Source organism: Anser brachyrhynchus (assembly GCF_964034855.1).
Source record: "Anser brachyrhynchus genome assembly, chromosome: 3".
Lineage (NCBI taxonomy): Eukaryota > Metazoa > Chordata > Aves > Anseriformes > Anatidae > Anser > Anser brachyrhynchus.
In genome coordinates, this window is record NC_137696.1 from 105156087 (window position 1) to 105170233 (window position 14147).

Sequence of the window (14147 nt, forward strand, 5' to 3'; positions counted from 1 at the left end):
CGCATGCTCACATACCATTTGTGCTCGCTCTCTTGCTGTCCTGTGCACCCAGTCTTTCTAGGAGTTAGTCCTTCTCTAGAGCTTGGAGATGGACTCTTGTTGGGGCAGGGGCCAGGAGGTTGGAATGTTTGGTTCTTTCTAACATCTGCAAGCAGAGTTTCTGATGTTGAGGAGTAACAGGTAGTTTTCTACTGACTGGAAGCAACTTGTGCAAGGGTTTATGGACCTTACGATTGGACTCATTGTTCTACAGTGGTCCCCTTTCCCCCTGGTCTCAACTACATATCCATTTAGTCTGTGTGTTGCTCTGGTGGTGACAGTGTTTAATGGCACCTTTCTGATAGCAGAAGAATCCACCTTTTGGGATGAAAAGCAGGTCTCAAATGTAAGCTGATTTTCTGAGGAGCATAGTATTGCAGTGTCTACTGAATTCAAAGTAAGATTAATCTTCCTGGGCAGCAGATTGTTGTTATCCTGACATAATGGTAGCCTGCATATAAGACCTGCAGATTGGTACTTTGGAGATCCAGAGCTCTTTCCCTGATTGTGATTTTTAGTTTTTTCTTTTCAAACATGTCTTTGCCAAAGAGAGATGGCAGAAGACTGCTGAGACTCCTAGCCAGAGAGACAGGCAGAAAAAGTTCAGACAAGTCTATTAGTTTTAAGTCATTTCACCTTTTTATTTTAAACTTGTTGTGCATTACTGCACAACACATAGACCGTGAAGCTGGCGTCTTTGTTCTCTATGTCGGATTTTGTGGTTTTGAACCCTTGCACGTTCTCTGCCAGAAAAGCAGCTCCTTCCTGCTTTGGATGTCTTTGAGAATGTTTCTGATTTCTGTGAATTTCATTGATAGCCTTAATTCTGGAAGCCGCAGAATTGATTTTGCTTTTGGGCTGTCTCAGTGGCTCCCTCATCTGCGGCTCTGTAGGCTTAGGGAGCACCTCCTCTGAACAGATTTCACCTCTTTGACACTTTGGATTTTCTCCTTCAACGACATTTGGGACTGGCAGACCAGCAGCTCCTTGGTGATGTGGCCGTCTTACAGAATGTGCGTGGTTCTTGATGATCGCATTAATGGCTCTTATTTTGGAAGCAGCAGACAGCGTTGTGCTTTTGGGCTGGTGTAGTGTTTCTCTCATCTCTGCCAGTTGAATTGTCTGGTCCAGATAACCCACACCTTTTTGACCTTTGTCTTCACTTTTCCTCAAGTTGACAGTTTCTGTGCATCTGAGAAACTGGTGACAGAAAACATAGACTTTTAGAGACTGAAAACAAGGAAAGAAGAGGCTGCCTTCATCAGAGAAGGAAAGGAAAAGCACAAGTGTTTGAGTTCTATTTTTAATTGTGTTTGTCACATAGTAGAAGTGCTTGCTGAATTACAGGCTCTGCTAAATACTCCTTGCTCCCCAAGAGAAACCTGTGCACAAACCCTTCAATTTACTGCAGGATTTAGAGCAACACGTAAGAATTTTCCATATTTCTGTTGCTGTCTTCGAAACGTCACAGAGAAGTATGAATGGGAAGCCCCATTCATTACCACAGTCAAACAACACTCTATAGGACACCGTCCTAAAACCATTGTTATGCACTGCCAAAGGAGGGTAGCTATCGGCAGAACATCAAGATCTTGCTGTACCAAGTAGTGCTGGAGTAAGAGGCAAAGCAAATAAGGATTGGCATCTCGGTATACCTGCCAAATGACATAATTATTAATTGATAAAGTTACCTCTTGAGTTTGAAAGGCTTCCACTGGGCCTTCCTTGGAGGCTGTTCCACTACACTCAGCTTCCCTGGTGCTGCTTGATAGTGAGAGCTGAGTGGTACTTGAGGTCTCCTGAAGACAAATACAAAGAATCACATTATTAACAGTAACCTGGATTTTTGTTTCTGCCTGTGAAGGGATATCACAAAACAATTCTACTTTAAGAGGTGTAGGCCCAAACAGTTCCTTTATGGCAGTGTACCGTGATGATTTAATGGGTTACAAGTGCCACAAGGATCCCATGTACCGAGAAGTTTGGTCAAAGTTAGGTGAGGCTCAAGGAGGGCAAGTCAGAGCGTGACGTACACGTGCAAGCTGTGTCTGTGTAACAGCTGAGAGAGCCACACAACATGAGGAGGTATAGAGTTTACACCCTAGCAAGTTGAAAAGAAAATGGGATGCAAATTTTTCCATGTCTACTCTGTTTAAGGAGGACCATAGAGGATCACAGTATCATAGAATCACTAAGGTTGGAAAACACCTCCAAGGTCAATTGGTCCAGCCATCCCCCTACCACCAATGGCACCCACTAAAGCACGTTCCTAAGCACCAAGTCCAACCTTTCCTTGAACACCCCCAGGGACGGTGAATCCCAAAACAAGGCAAATAACGGTATTTTTCCCTTGAGCTCTTTAGCAGGGCAGACCTAATTTGTTAGTATTAAAAATGCCATTGTTACCTCTGCAGATTTGTGCTGGTGCTCAGAGCGAGCAAAGGTGGTCCTTGCAGGGGTCATCTGCCCTTTCTCAAACTGTTTCCTCACTGCAGCCAGGCCACCAGGCAGAGTGCAGGATTTGATTTCCTCTGAAGTCTAGAGTGATCAAATAAGGCCAGGTGTTTTCCATTTGCAGTAAGAATGTAGCAGGCATTTTAACAAGAAAGGGCAATGTGGTCTAGAGCGTAAATGAAGCAATTCACGTGTTCTCAATATGGTTTGGTTGGGTCAGGCTTCCTACAGTCCTTCCTTCTGGGGAGAGAGAGCTAATGGCTGCATTGTTGGCAGCGTTGGGAGGAGGGAATTGGAACCTTCTCGGCCCAAAGAACCGCAGGAATCTGCTCCGAATACACCGGGGCAATTAGGAAATAAAGAAGCCGGTGGGCAGCAATTGCATGCACCTGGACTCAGAAGGTGAGTGTGGCTGGTGGCTGCTTCCCCTAGGTGGCTTCTGGGATACCTGAGCACCCACACCTGAACTGTTTTATAATGCGGTAATTTCAAATTCTTCAGTTTCAGCAGCAAGAGCTCTAAATTCACTGCTCTCCTGAATACGGTTTTATTATTTGGCGATAGAGAATAGTTGTTGTGATAAAGAAACTGCCTTGTTTTGACATCATGAGCAAATAGGGTAACCACGATGCTTATCTCTCTCCCGCTTATGGTCTTCATACATGAAGTTCAGGCAAAGGTGGACTAAAAGGAAGGGTACTTCCATGAATTAATGGGGATTGCCCAAAAGACCAAAGGCATATAGCAAGACAAATCTCATTTGGTAGAGACAGAGACTGATGGATGACTATGTTTGCTATGTAGGTTTCCTGATTTCAGACTGAAATTTTGATCCACTCTATGGTCCATCTGACAGCTTGCTTGTAGAAATGACAGTTATGATCTGTCCCTGTGCAAAGCAAAGGTAGAATTAAGAAGATAATGAGACATCGGTATCTTACATTGGCAAAGCAGTTGCTGCTCTCTGCCTTGGACACGGCAGCCTGGTAGAGAGCCATTTTTTCTTTCAAGAAGACATTCTCCTGAAAGTCCGTCAGCATGTTGCCAGTGTTGAGAGGGCTCTCTTCTGGAAGTCCTCCTGCAGCTTTGCAACCACCTACTGCAACTACAAATAGACGTTATAGTTGAGGAGAGGGAGATGGGTGCATGTGTTTCAAATCTTGAAAGAAAAGCAGTAAGCAAAATGAACGGTATTGCCAACTTTTTAGCAACTGTGTCGTACTTCTACTTTACAACACATCAAGTACGGAGTGTTTGATTTGTGGAAACCAGAAAGCCACAAATAAAAGTTAACAGGTTGTTACCAAAGAAACGCTTTGCCAAATCCAAACTATCTTCACCAAATGAGAAAATGAAGATACCACTTTTTGGTAATTGATGAATGCTGCCCGTATTTTTGATATCATATTTGTGATTTGGGTCATCTTCATCAAAAGTTATCTTCTCAAAACATAAAACATTCTGCTGTGTTTTGTTCAAAAGGTATTTAACAGGCATCAGACACTCCTTCGTAATACAAAAGACCAAATGGAGAAAGCTGGAAAGCTTGTTTTGCATTGATAAGAACACCACATTCTCTCCCTGGGCAACCGGGGGCTGCCCTGATGTGTGGTTGCACCTTGTCACATCAGAGACAGTGCATTGAACTAAAGCAAGAAATCAGATCAAAGTGGTAAGGCTAACCTTCAGTGTTGATGTTCTGTCCTTTTCCTGAGGACATCTTCTCAAAGATTGCCCTCCCCCTTTTCACACTGGACTCCATCAGAGAAATGTCTGTATGGCTCAGAGGCTGACTAGTCAGTGCTGGTGGCAGTGAGCATCTCCCACTTTCTGCTTCCTGTTGGAAGACATAGAGGGGATGTGAGTTGGAAGCTACTGGTAGGAGCCAGGTAGTAGGCAGGCCAGTTTTCAGGGGGCAGAAAGGATGTGAAGAGGCAGCAGATTGGAAGGGGGTGCTGTTCTGGCAGTAGTGCTCTCCAGAATGCTCTAGGGTAAATTTCTGTGACACTGCAGGCTGTGAATTGTGAATTCGTGTGCTGCTTAGCTGATATTTCAGCGCACCATCACGCTTAGCAGTATCTTGCCCTTTCCATCTGCCGTGGTCTCCTTACAAAACAAGGTTATTTGGCATAGGTGCACATGCTTTCCTTGTGGTGAAAAAAGTGCTAGAATCACAAGTCCTCACTGAGAGAGTAGGAATCATTTTCAGCTGCATAACCTTCCTGTACTCACCTTCCTGCCACCCAGTGTCTCATAGCGGCTCTGCAGCTCCTTGACGGTGATGGGGAAGGTCTCGACCTGACGAGGGCTGCCCAGGGGCTCCTCCTTGATCACGTCCGCCCTACCGCTGTCTACCAGGGCTTCCTCCACGGTGCTGCCACGGCTGGTTTTTTCTGGTGCCAGGGACCGTGGGGCTGGCAGGCGTTGGAAGGCCAGGCTGGGTGTCAGAGCACTGGCGGACTCCCATCTCTCCTTGAGGAGCTTCACAGAGCCCTTCCGTGGGGTCAAGTCGGGCAGCTCCATCGCGCCCTGCCAATGCAACAGGTACCTCATGACATAGCTTGTCTTTCGGACTGATCTTCAGTCTGCGTTGTTGGGTTGTTACGACTTTTGTATTTGCTTGCTTTGTTTTGAGACAAATATTTAACCAGGATTTGAGTGGTCTGCAGTAGTTCATGGGGGAGGAAGAAGCACAGGAGAAGCTCTAAGTTTCTGCAGTCCAAGGGTACTCCTGAAGGCAATTTCATTGTGACATGTGCACTTGTCAGCAAAGAATTTGACTTTAGGCCTCAGCCTGACTTTAAGCCACTTTCCCCACTTGCTCATGGTCGCTTAAATCACTACAGAATGCTGATGGCAATTCATTCTTAAGTCAAATATTGATGGAGACTGCACATCTGAAACTGTCAGTAATTTGAGTTGTTTCCTGAGCTTCGTAGAGCCTTCTTAGCCTTTACAAAAATGCAGGAAGAAAATTGGGGGAATACGAAAACCCAAAGAGATTCGGAGTTGGGCTTCAATGGCCTTTAGCATTCCATACCATCTTTGCTGACTGTACTTCTTAACTTCTGCTGGCCACTTGTAAAGTTATCTTGCTTAAATGAAGGGGACAGCAAAGTATGCACATTATGAGAGAAGGACCAACTTGTTGCCCATGGGGGCTGTAACTCATTCAAGCCGATGCATCTTCCAAACTGCTGCAGTCCAGACCCCAGGACCCAGAGGAAGGCAAAATCTAAGGGCTTGGCTGCTTTTTTTTTTCTTTTTTTTCTTTTTTTTTTTTTTTTTTTTCGTATGGCCATGCTGGGAAGGGAGGCAGAGGGATATGAGAGAGAGAACCAGAAGCTGCTTCAATTCTTCCCTCTGTCTGGTGACTAATATTCACTGGCCACGTTACTAGAGGATCTCTTCCCCACTAAAGACTCCCTGACAGTGCACATGAGAGCTAGCTGCACGCTTCTGACACCGTCACTTGAAGAGCTTGCAATTGCTTCTGCAGATACACAGAGCCTTGTGTATCTGCAGCAGTTCATTTTTTTTCTATTGGCCCCTCCCACCCACTTATCACATGAACAGTATCAGGCTTTGCACTAGACTACCTATGTCCAAAAAAAAATGCATGAACTCTTGTATTCATAAGGAGCGAATCTTACCGCTTGGCTCTTCACAGTTGAATTTTCCTCTTGTGACACCGCTGCACACATTGCGTGCCTGTTTAAAGGAAGGCAAATTTAAACATTCTCTTATTCACTGGTCTCATTTGACTAACGAACATGAAGCTTGATTGACAGTTCACAGTACGCATTGGAGAAAAGCCTCATCCTACCTCGTCCGTCACAATCTCACTTGCAAGAAGTGATGACCGCAGGAAGAGGCGCCGCCTTTTAACCTGCCTGTCTGCATTATGGGCACACAATCAGTCCACAGTGTCCAGGTTACTACCGTCTCCACCTGTGAGCATACGGAAACCAAGGCAACCAAGCTGGCATCCCGGCTTTCCTTACCCCAAAAGACCGGCCAGAGACTCCCCAGGGCAGAATCTGTTGTTGGTGCACAACCTCTCCCAGAAAGAACTTGGTGTCCAGTTTAACACACACCCTTCACTCGTGCACGCTCACATACCATTTGTGCTCGCCCTCTTGCTGTCCTGTGCACCCAGTCTCTCTAGGAGCTAGTCCTTCTCTAGAGCTTGGAGATGGACTCTTCTTGGGGCAGGGGCCAGGAGGTTGGGATGTTTGGTTCTTTCTAACATCTGCAAGCAGAGTTTCTGATGTCTCAGAAGAGTTTCCGATGAGATCGGCTATCTCTGTAGCAGCAAAACTGCGCATGGAATGTAGCTGTCCCACTCAGGGGAGGAGCAGAGTTCAGTCATAATTTGCAGAAGCAAACCATACCCTCTCTGCTGGCTTCAAGCCTAGGGAATAGTATCCAGTCCATTTTATTTACTAATGTCAGCATGGCTGATAAAACACATCTGTATTCAAACAACAATTTTGCAGTGAATGTTATTGCTACTCTTCTGGTCTTTTGTATTGCATCACTTTTACTCAAAAGAATAATTCAGAGTTGCTTCTTTCTTCCTGTTTTGGAAACTTTTGTTACCTTGAAACCCTAAAGTTGTTCTAGGTCATATATGTTCTTAATTACGCTGATTTTCTGGTGCATTTTAGAGAACACTACCCTGTCTTATTTTTTTTTTTTTAATATACCTTTTTTTCTGTGTTCATTTGTTTTAATATTGTTCTGTCTAAATCTTTTACTTCTTATTTGGTTTTGCTTGGTTATTTACCCCTGGTTTGGTATGTTCTGAATTTGGGTCTGGTTTGGTTTGTCCAGCTAGACAGTTTCTTCTCTCTCTTCCAAGATATCTAGATTAATTCTCCCCCCAAAATGATTATTATTCATTTATTTTTTTTTCTGTTTTCTTTGCTTATCTTTTCCTTATTTTTCCTTTTCTTTTTCCTTCTGTTTTTTTTTTCAGATTCATTTAGTACTTCTGAGAACTGCCATTTACCAAAAAAAAAGTTCTGCTTTTCCAAATACTGTTCTAATTTTCTGAAGAATATATACAACCAACTAGAAGCAGTTCAAACACACAAAATTGATTTCATTTTCAGATACTTATGGACTTTCCTGCATTGTGTTTCAGCTGCCATAAAGAAGGACTGAAGTCATAGAAAAATGATGGTGATACTTTTGTGAAGCAGGGGAATATTAGGAATAGCAGTTAAGTCACTAGCTGCTTATGTACAAACTCTGAATTATCCTAAAATAGAAAAAAAAAGTTATCGTTTATCATGAAGTCATGAAAGTCTCTCTCCTCTGTCAATGCAGAATCTTAGAATTTGTAGCAAGGAAACTTGGAAATACTCAGGCAAAGTTAGCACAGAAATTACAAATCCATGGACCCCAATGGGATGCACCCACATGTGCTGAGGGTGCTGGCAGATGTGATTGCTGAACCATTCTCTATCATCTTTGAAAGGTCTTGGAGAATGCAAGAGGTCCCAGATGCCTGGAGGATAGCCAGCATGACACCAGTCTTCAAAAAGGGCAAGGAGAATTCAGGCAACTACAGGCCAGTCAGCTTCATCTCCGTCCCTGGAAAGGTGATGGACCAACTTGTTCTGGTTGCCATCTCCAAGCAATTAGAAGAGAAGAAGGTTATCAGGAGTAGTCAACATAGATTCACCAAGGCGAAATCACGCTTAACCAACCTGGTAACCTTCTACGATGTCATCTCTGCCTGGGTAGATGAGGGGAGAGTAGTGGATTCTGTGTAACGTGTGTATTGACTTCAGCAAGGCTTTTGACACTGTCTCCCACAACATCCTTGTAATGAAGCTTAGAAAGTGTCAGATAAATGGGTGGACAGTGAGGTGGATTGAGAACTGGCTAACTGGCAGAGCTCAGAGCGTTGTGACCAGTGGTGCAGAGTCTAGTCGGAGGCCTGTAACTAGCAGTGTTCCCCAGGGGTCGGTACTGCATCCAGTTTTGTTCAACATCTTCATCAATGATCTGAACGAAGGAAGAGTCCACCCTCAGCAAGTTTGCTGATGATACAAAGCTGGGAGGACTGGCTGACACACCAGAAGTCTGTGCTGCCATTTAGCAAGACCTTGACAGGCTGGAGAGTTGGGCATAGAGGAACCTGATGAGGTTCAACAAGAGCAAGTGTAGTCTTGCACCTGGGGAGGAATAACCGTAAGTACAGGTGAGGGGCTGACCTGCTGGAGAGGAATTCTGCAGAGAAGGACCATGGGGACACGGCGGACAACTGTGGGAGTGTGGCCATGGGGGTCGACAAGCCCCGTGGTTGGTGATAACATAGACTCCTAACAAGGAGGCCATGAGGAATGTAAACAGTTTAGAAGGAACAAAGAAGGGTGATTCAGGAGACGCCTTGCTGTCTCGGACTGCTTGTTCTCCAGCCGTTAAGACATGGAAGTTGCTGGGTGTTTGTTGTTGCCGGGCAAAGATGTTGACCAATGAACAGTTAGTGGAAAAGTACTGCTGTAGAGCAAATGGTATAAGAAGGGAGCCTGTCCTCAATAAGAGGATTTGAAGTTATGCCCTCAATAAAGTTGTAGAAGTTATGGATCCATAACGAACCCTGGCCTTCGTGTGGTCATTATGGCACAGACGACAGTGTGCCCTGGTGGCCAAGAAGGCCAATGGCACCCTGAGATGCATTAAAAAGAGCATGGGCAGCAAGCCAAGGGAGATTATCCTCCCCCTCTACTCCGCCCTGCTCAGGCCTCACCTGGAGTGCTGTGTCCAGTTCTGGGCTTTCCGGTACAAAAAAGACAGGGATCTCCTGGAAAGAGTCCAGCGGAGGGCCACAAAGATGATACGGGGCCTCAACCATCTTCTCTATGAAGAAAGGCTGAGAGACCTGGGTCTGCTCAGCCTTGAGAAAAGAAGACTGAGAGGGGATCTCATCAATGTGTATAAATACCTGAGGTGTGGGAGACAGAGGGATTTGGCCAACCTCTTTTCAGGGGTTTGTGGGGACAGGACAAGGGGCAATGGCCACAAGATGGATCACAGGAAGTTCCGCACCAACATGCGAAAGAACTTCCTCACAGTGAGGGTGACGGAGCACTGGAACAGGCTGCCTGGGGAGGTTGTGGAGTCTCCTTCTCTGGAGATATTCAAGGCCTGTCTGGACGCCTACCTGTGCAGCCTGCTCTAAGGAACCTGCTTTGGCAGGGGCGTTGGACCCGATGATCTTTCAAGGTTCCTTCCAACCCCTACAATACTGTGATTCTGTGATTCTGTAACTCACCAGCTGTTTTTACTGTATTTGTCTGCATCCATAAAAACAATAATTTGTTTTAGATCAGTGGTTTCAAATGTGTTCATAAGAGAAAGTGACTGCTGTTGCAAAAGCTAGGGACATACAGCTCAAGGAGGAAACAAATCAAAGCTGAAGACAATGTTATCATAATTAAAATAGATATAAAATTAATCTAGAAATGTGAAGACATCTAATCTGTATAGGAGAGAGGTTCTCCTTCCTTTTCCTCTCTCTCAGGCTTTCCCATAGGAAGACTTGGAACAAAGTTACCTAATTAATTTTAAAGAAAAGCTTAATCAGTATATAAAAGGGGCTATGTGATGTAGTTGAATCTGACTGCCGGGAACTGAATGAGAGGTACTAAAGGTAACAGGAAGACTAAGAAAAATTCTGCTCTACAGTTCTACGTGATATGCATTGGTGTTTACAGAAATCCTCAACTAAAGACGATAGCTAGCAGAACTGCTAGCCGCAAAGGGTAGGCTTCCATAGGAAGACAGAGACAGAAAAAGATATAAAGATACTAGAGAGTTTTTAGAGATGCTCACCAGCTTGGCTGGACCTGATAAATAGGGTTGTGCAGACAGTAAGCAATCTCAAACATACCAGCAGTTACATAGAAAACATGGAAGATTTGGGGAAATATTTCAAAAGGACAAACGGTACGTCTAATTTAAAAAGAAAAAAAAAAAGAAACAAAAAATTATAGTTTATAAATTTAACTTCAACTTCCAATGGAAAAATCTGGAATTAACATATTCTCCTTAGCAAGCTGAAGTATGGAATAGTGTATGCATGGTCAACTGGTAGACAATAGGAGTATGGGAGGATCTGTAAGAATGTGGAAGGATATGCTAAGGATAAAAAATTACCTTGGAGAAGTGTTCTGGAAAAGAGAACAAAATTCCCTGCAGACCTTCTTGTGTATATCTATTCGTAATTAAATTGTCTGCCCATATTACACTTCTATTCTGTCTAGCAAATTGTGAAATAGCTACTGTTTAATGGAATTGCATTAAAACCAAAATAAGACAAAGATACAAACAAAAATCTTAAATTACTAATGCTGTGAGATGTCTTTCTCTCAACAGCAGAAGCTGTATCTGGTAGAACAGTAACATTATTCAGAAAAACAGGACCATTCAGGAAATAAAAAAGAAATCATTTTAAAGAAAGAAAGTTAATGAGCTTTACTCTGCTTTTGCTTATACAGGTGAAGTACCCGTAAATAATGATTGTGGTAGTCAGCTTATGTTATCTTACTTGTGGTAATGTTAGGACAGACTCAGTCTCTCTGATTTATCAAAAAATCTAATGGAAGACAACAAATGTTTTAATTAAATATTTCATCCACATGAGATGCAGAATCCTAATTTACAGTAATTCAAGATAAAACTAAATGTCTTCTTGGTTGCACATACACACAGTTAGTACATTTTAGCTCACTGTTGTCAATGAAATGTGGTTCCAGTTCAATAAAGTTTCCATTTCAGATTTGCTTTCTGAAGTGAATTGCATGCACATATTAACGAAAAAAAAAGGTCTTTTACAATGAAAAAATTATATTGAGAACCCATGAAGTCAATTTGTCTTTCCATGTACATAAGCAGACTCCAGATTAATTTCTAAAACAAGGTAAACAATTTCTTACTACAACTACTTTGATTCTATACCTATGCTATTTTTCAGAACTGAATAATCTTCTGTTCCTACTGGAGATTTTCTCTGAGAAATTTTGCATGTTGGATGGCTTAACTTCTTGACTTTGTGATATTTTTCAGTTTCCATGTGTCATGTACTTGCAACTTTGACAAGGTAAAGGAGGGGCGTGTCTAGGAAGAGATAGGGATAAGAGGAAGAATGTGAGTTTCTGAAATGAAAACAGCTAATTCTGTAGAGAGCAGAATTAGGTCTTGGGGATAATCAGATGACGAACACTGGAGCATCGTAAATCCTGCTGGGGAGTATGCCTGCTGCTGTGGGATGCACGCTCCGCCCTGATGCTCATTTTTTACTACAAAGGTAGTTAGTGCCCTGGGCTATGTTTATTACCTCATTCTAAGATTTAAAACAAGAACAAAGTCATGTGACTTTGGGACAGGAAGCAATGTTTTGGTGGCTTTGGGGCACTGAGTCATCACAGACTCTTTGTGTATCAGATTGGTTTTTAATAGCTACTTTCTTTGGGATGTGTTATTGCTGCCATTAGCAGTGACAAATAGATGGATACAGTTTATGCTTTCATCCCTTTCAGGTGTCCTGTAAGACTCTGAAATCTCCCATTTTCACTCTCTCTTTTCTCAGGAGGTTCTGAGTTATGATGGCTTTCTCTTCAAAAACATTGTTAATTCCTGAGCTCAAGGCTGCTCCTGGCTTTGGCCAGAGGGAGTCACTGTCATATTTAAAATTCATCACCTTCTCCTAGCAGCTGGCAATTAGCTTATTTGTTTGTTTGTTTATTTATTTATTTCTTAGTCCGTATGTAAGCCTTCCTATTAGGCTTTTATGAGAAATAAACTGTGGTTATAATTAACAAATTTTCCCTTGTTTCTGTTAGATCGATTTGCTGTTTTGCTGAACGAGAGTGACAACAATGGATTTTCAGTCTGACCCAGAGATGAAACAGCGAGCAAGCTGACAAAGCCCATAGCTGGTAAGGTATAAGATTGATGGGTTATGGAATTATTTTAGCCTTTGTGGGAAAGATATGAATTCTAGTGAATAAAAGTAAAACCTGAAGGCTGACTGTTATATAGGTTGCTGTATTTACGGGTAATTTAGCTACTCAGCAATCTACCAGGGATTAGTGTATGATCAGTAATTCTATACCTCATTGTTAGCAGTCCTCATGACTAGTAATGCTAATGATCCATGGTTGTAAAGCATTTCCTTTGGAAGTACTAAACGGAGAAAGCCTTGAAAAGTAATGTAACTTGTGAAATTGAAGCACGATATACATTTAAGGTCCTTATTCACAGTCTTGCTCACCATTTAATTACGGTCCCTAAGTTCACATTGTCTAATGAATCTGAAGTGCTAGCTTTTTATTGTTACTGTGAGTTTTTCCAATAAAGTTTTGTGGGGTTAACTTCCTGCGTTTGGTTATTTGTTCTTTGCTTACTGTATTAGTGTGAACAACACTTTGTATGACAGCTTTTTTTAAGTGCCATCCAAACCCCAGTGGAGTCAAGGAGGATTTTGACCTTTACTTCAAAGGAAATGAATCAGGCTTGTTTATACATGAAAAAAGCAACTGCATATATGCCAGTACAGTTGTAAACTTTATAGCTAAATTCAGAGCCAGTCTAGTACCAGAAACAGTCATGAAAGATCTGGGCAAATATCAGGTTTCCTTCTTTTTTTCTCCTTTCTCCTTTCTCCTTTCTCCTTTCTCCTTTCTCCTTTCTTCTTTTTTTTTTCTTTTTCTTTTCATTTTCCTTTTCTTTTTCCTTGCAAGAAGAAACAAGAAAAACCAACATTTTATTCGGAGGCACAAATAGGTTTCTCTTGAGACTATTCTATTGCACATTGCAGGACTCTTTAGCAGTCACTTTATCCAGATCTCAGCAAGATTTAGAACTATTAATTCTGAGTATACATTTCTTCACTTGCTTTTTGGAAACTTTGGTTATGATTTTATAGATATCTTAAGTATAAAATCTATGGAAAGGTATAGCAATTTTTAGGAAACAGACAAAGGTCTTATGCATAGCAAAATTCTTTTTTACACAAGTAGTTTGATAGAAAAGGGAGGATTATAATTAAACTAAGCATTGTCATCGTCAGAAGCACATAGGGCTGAGAGACATAGATTTCATTCATTATTTGAAACACAAGCAATATGCAAAGAATTAAATCATTTAAAAAGCCTATTAAGATAAAACTGACTCATTAACACCCATACTAGCCTACAGAAACAGCAGGAAGTGAGCAATGAGCCTTTCAAGTTGGAAATTTATGCTAGCAAATACCAATAAACAATGTGAATAGTCTTGCTGATAGCATCAGGCATGCTATTTAGACTGACTTTGCATAGCTAGGTGTACGGTTATCCCACCATCTAGAGGCAAGAATCACTTATATATCTTTCTCCTGCAAGCACCCTAATTAAATGAACACACAGCAGTGATCAACTTATTTGCACCTAAAGGATAAATAAATGTTTTTAGAACTCTGAGAAAGGAACAAGAACCACAGTTCCTTGATTTTCAATTTTTTTCTTTGCTTTCTTCTGCTTTTTTCTTCCTACCTTGACTTACCAGTTTTCCAACACTGCATGTCTCACGCTGCTCCTCAATAAAAAGCAAAGGACTTGCACACACACAGTAAATCACCATAGGCTCGTGGGCTATCA

General features: G+C 42.2%; 1 protein-coding gene across 1 annotated transcript; it reads right to left on the reverse strand.

The window, feature by feature from the left end:
* Positions 1-15: 15 nt before the first annotated feature.
* Positions 16-2911, reverse strand: LOC308192090 (uncharacterized protein). The gene is made up of 3 exons (XM_080585275.1): positions 2446-2911; positions 1731-1838; positions 16-1239 (listed from the first exon to the last, which is right to left on the reverse strand). The coding sequence occupies exons 1-3, from the start codon at positions 2500-2502 to the stop codon at positions 685-687; spliced, it is 720 nt and encodes a 239-aa protein (XP_080441401.1). The 5' UTR covers positions 2503-2911; the 3' UTR covers positions 16-684.
* Between the last annotated feature and the right edge of the window lie 11236 nt (positions 2912-14147).

Bases quoted from the DNA above. Each gene is read 5' to 3' on its own strand.
- LOC308192090 (XM_080585275.1), bottom strand. From the start codon at position 2,502: ATGACCCCTGCAAGGACCACCTTTGCTCGCTCTGAGCACCAGCACAAA. The intron at 1,839-2,445 runs GTAACAATGGCA...ATTTGTCTTCAG, and splicing joins ACCAGCACAAATCTGCAGAG to GAGACCTCAAGTACCACTCA. The intron at 1,240-1,730 runs GTAACTTTATCA...TTCTGTCACCAG, and splicing joins AAGCCTTTCAAACTCAAGAG to TTTCTCAGATGCACAGAAAC.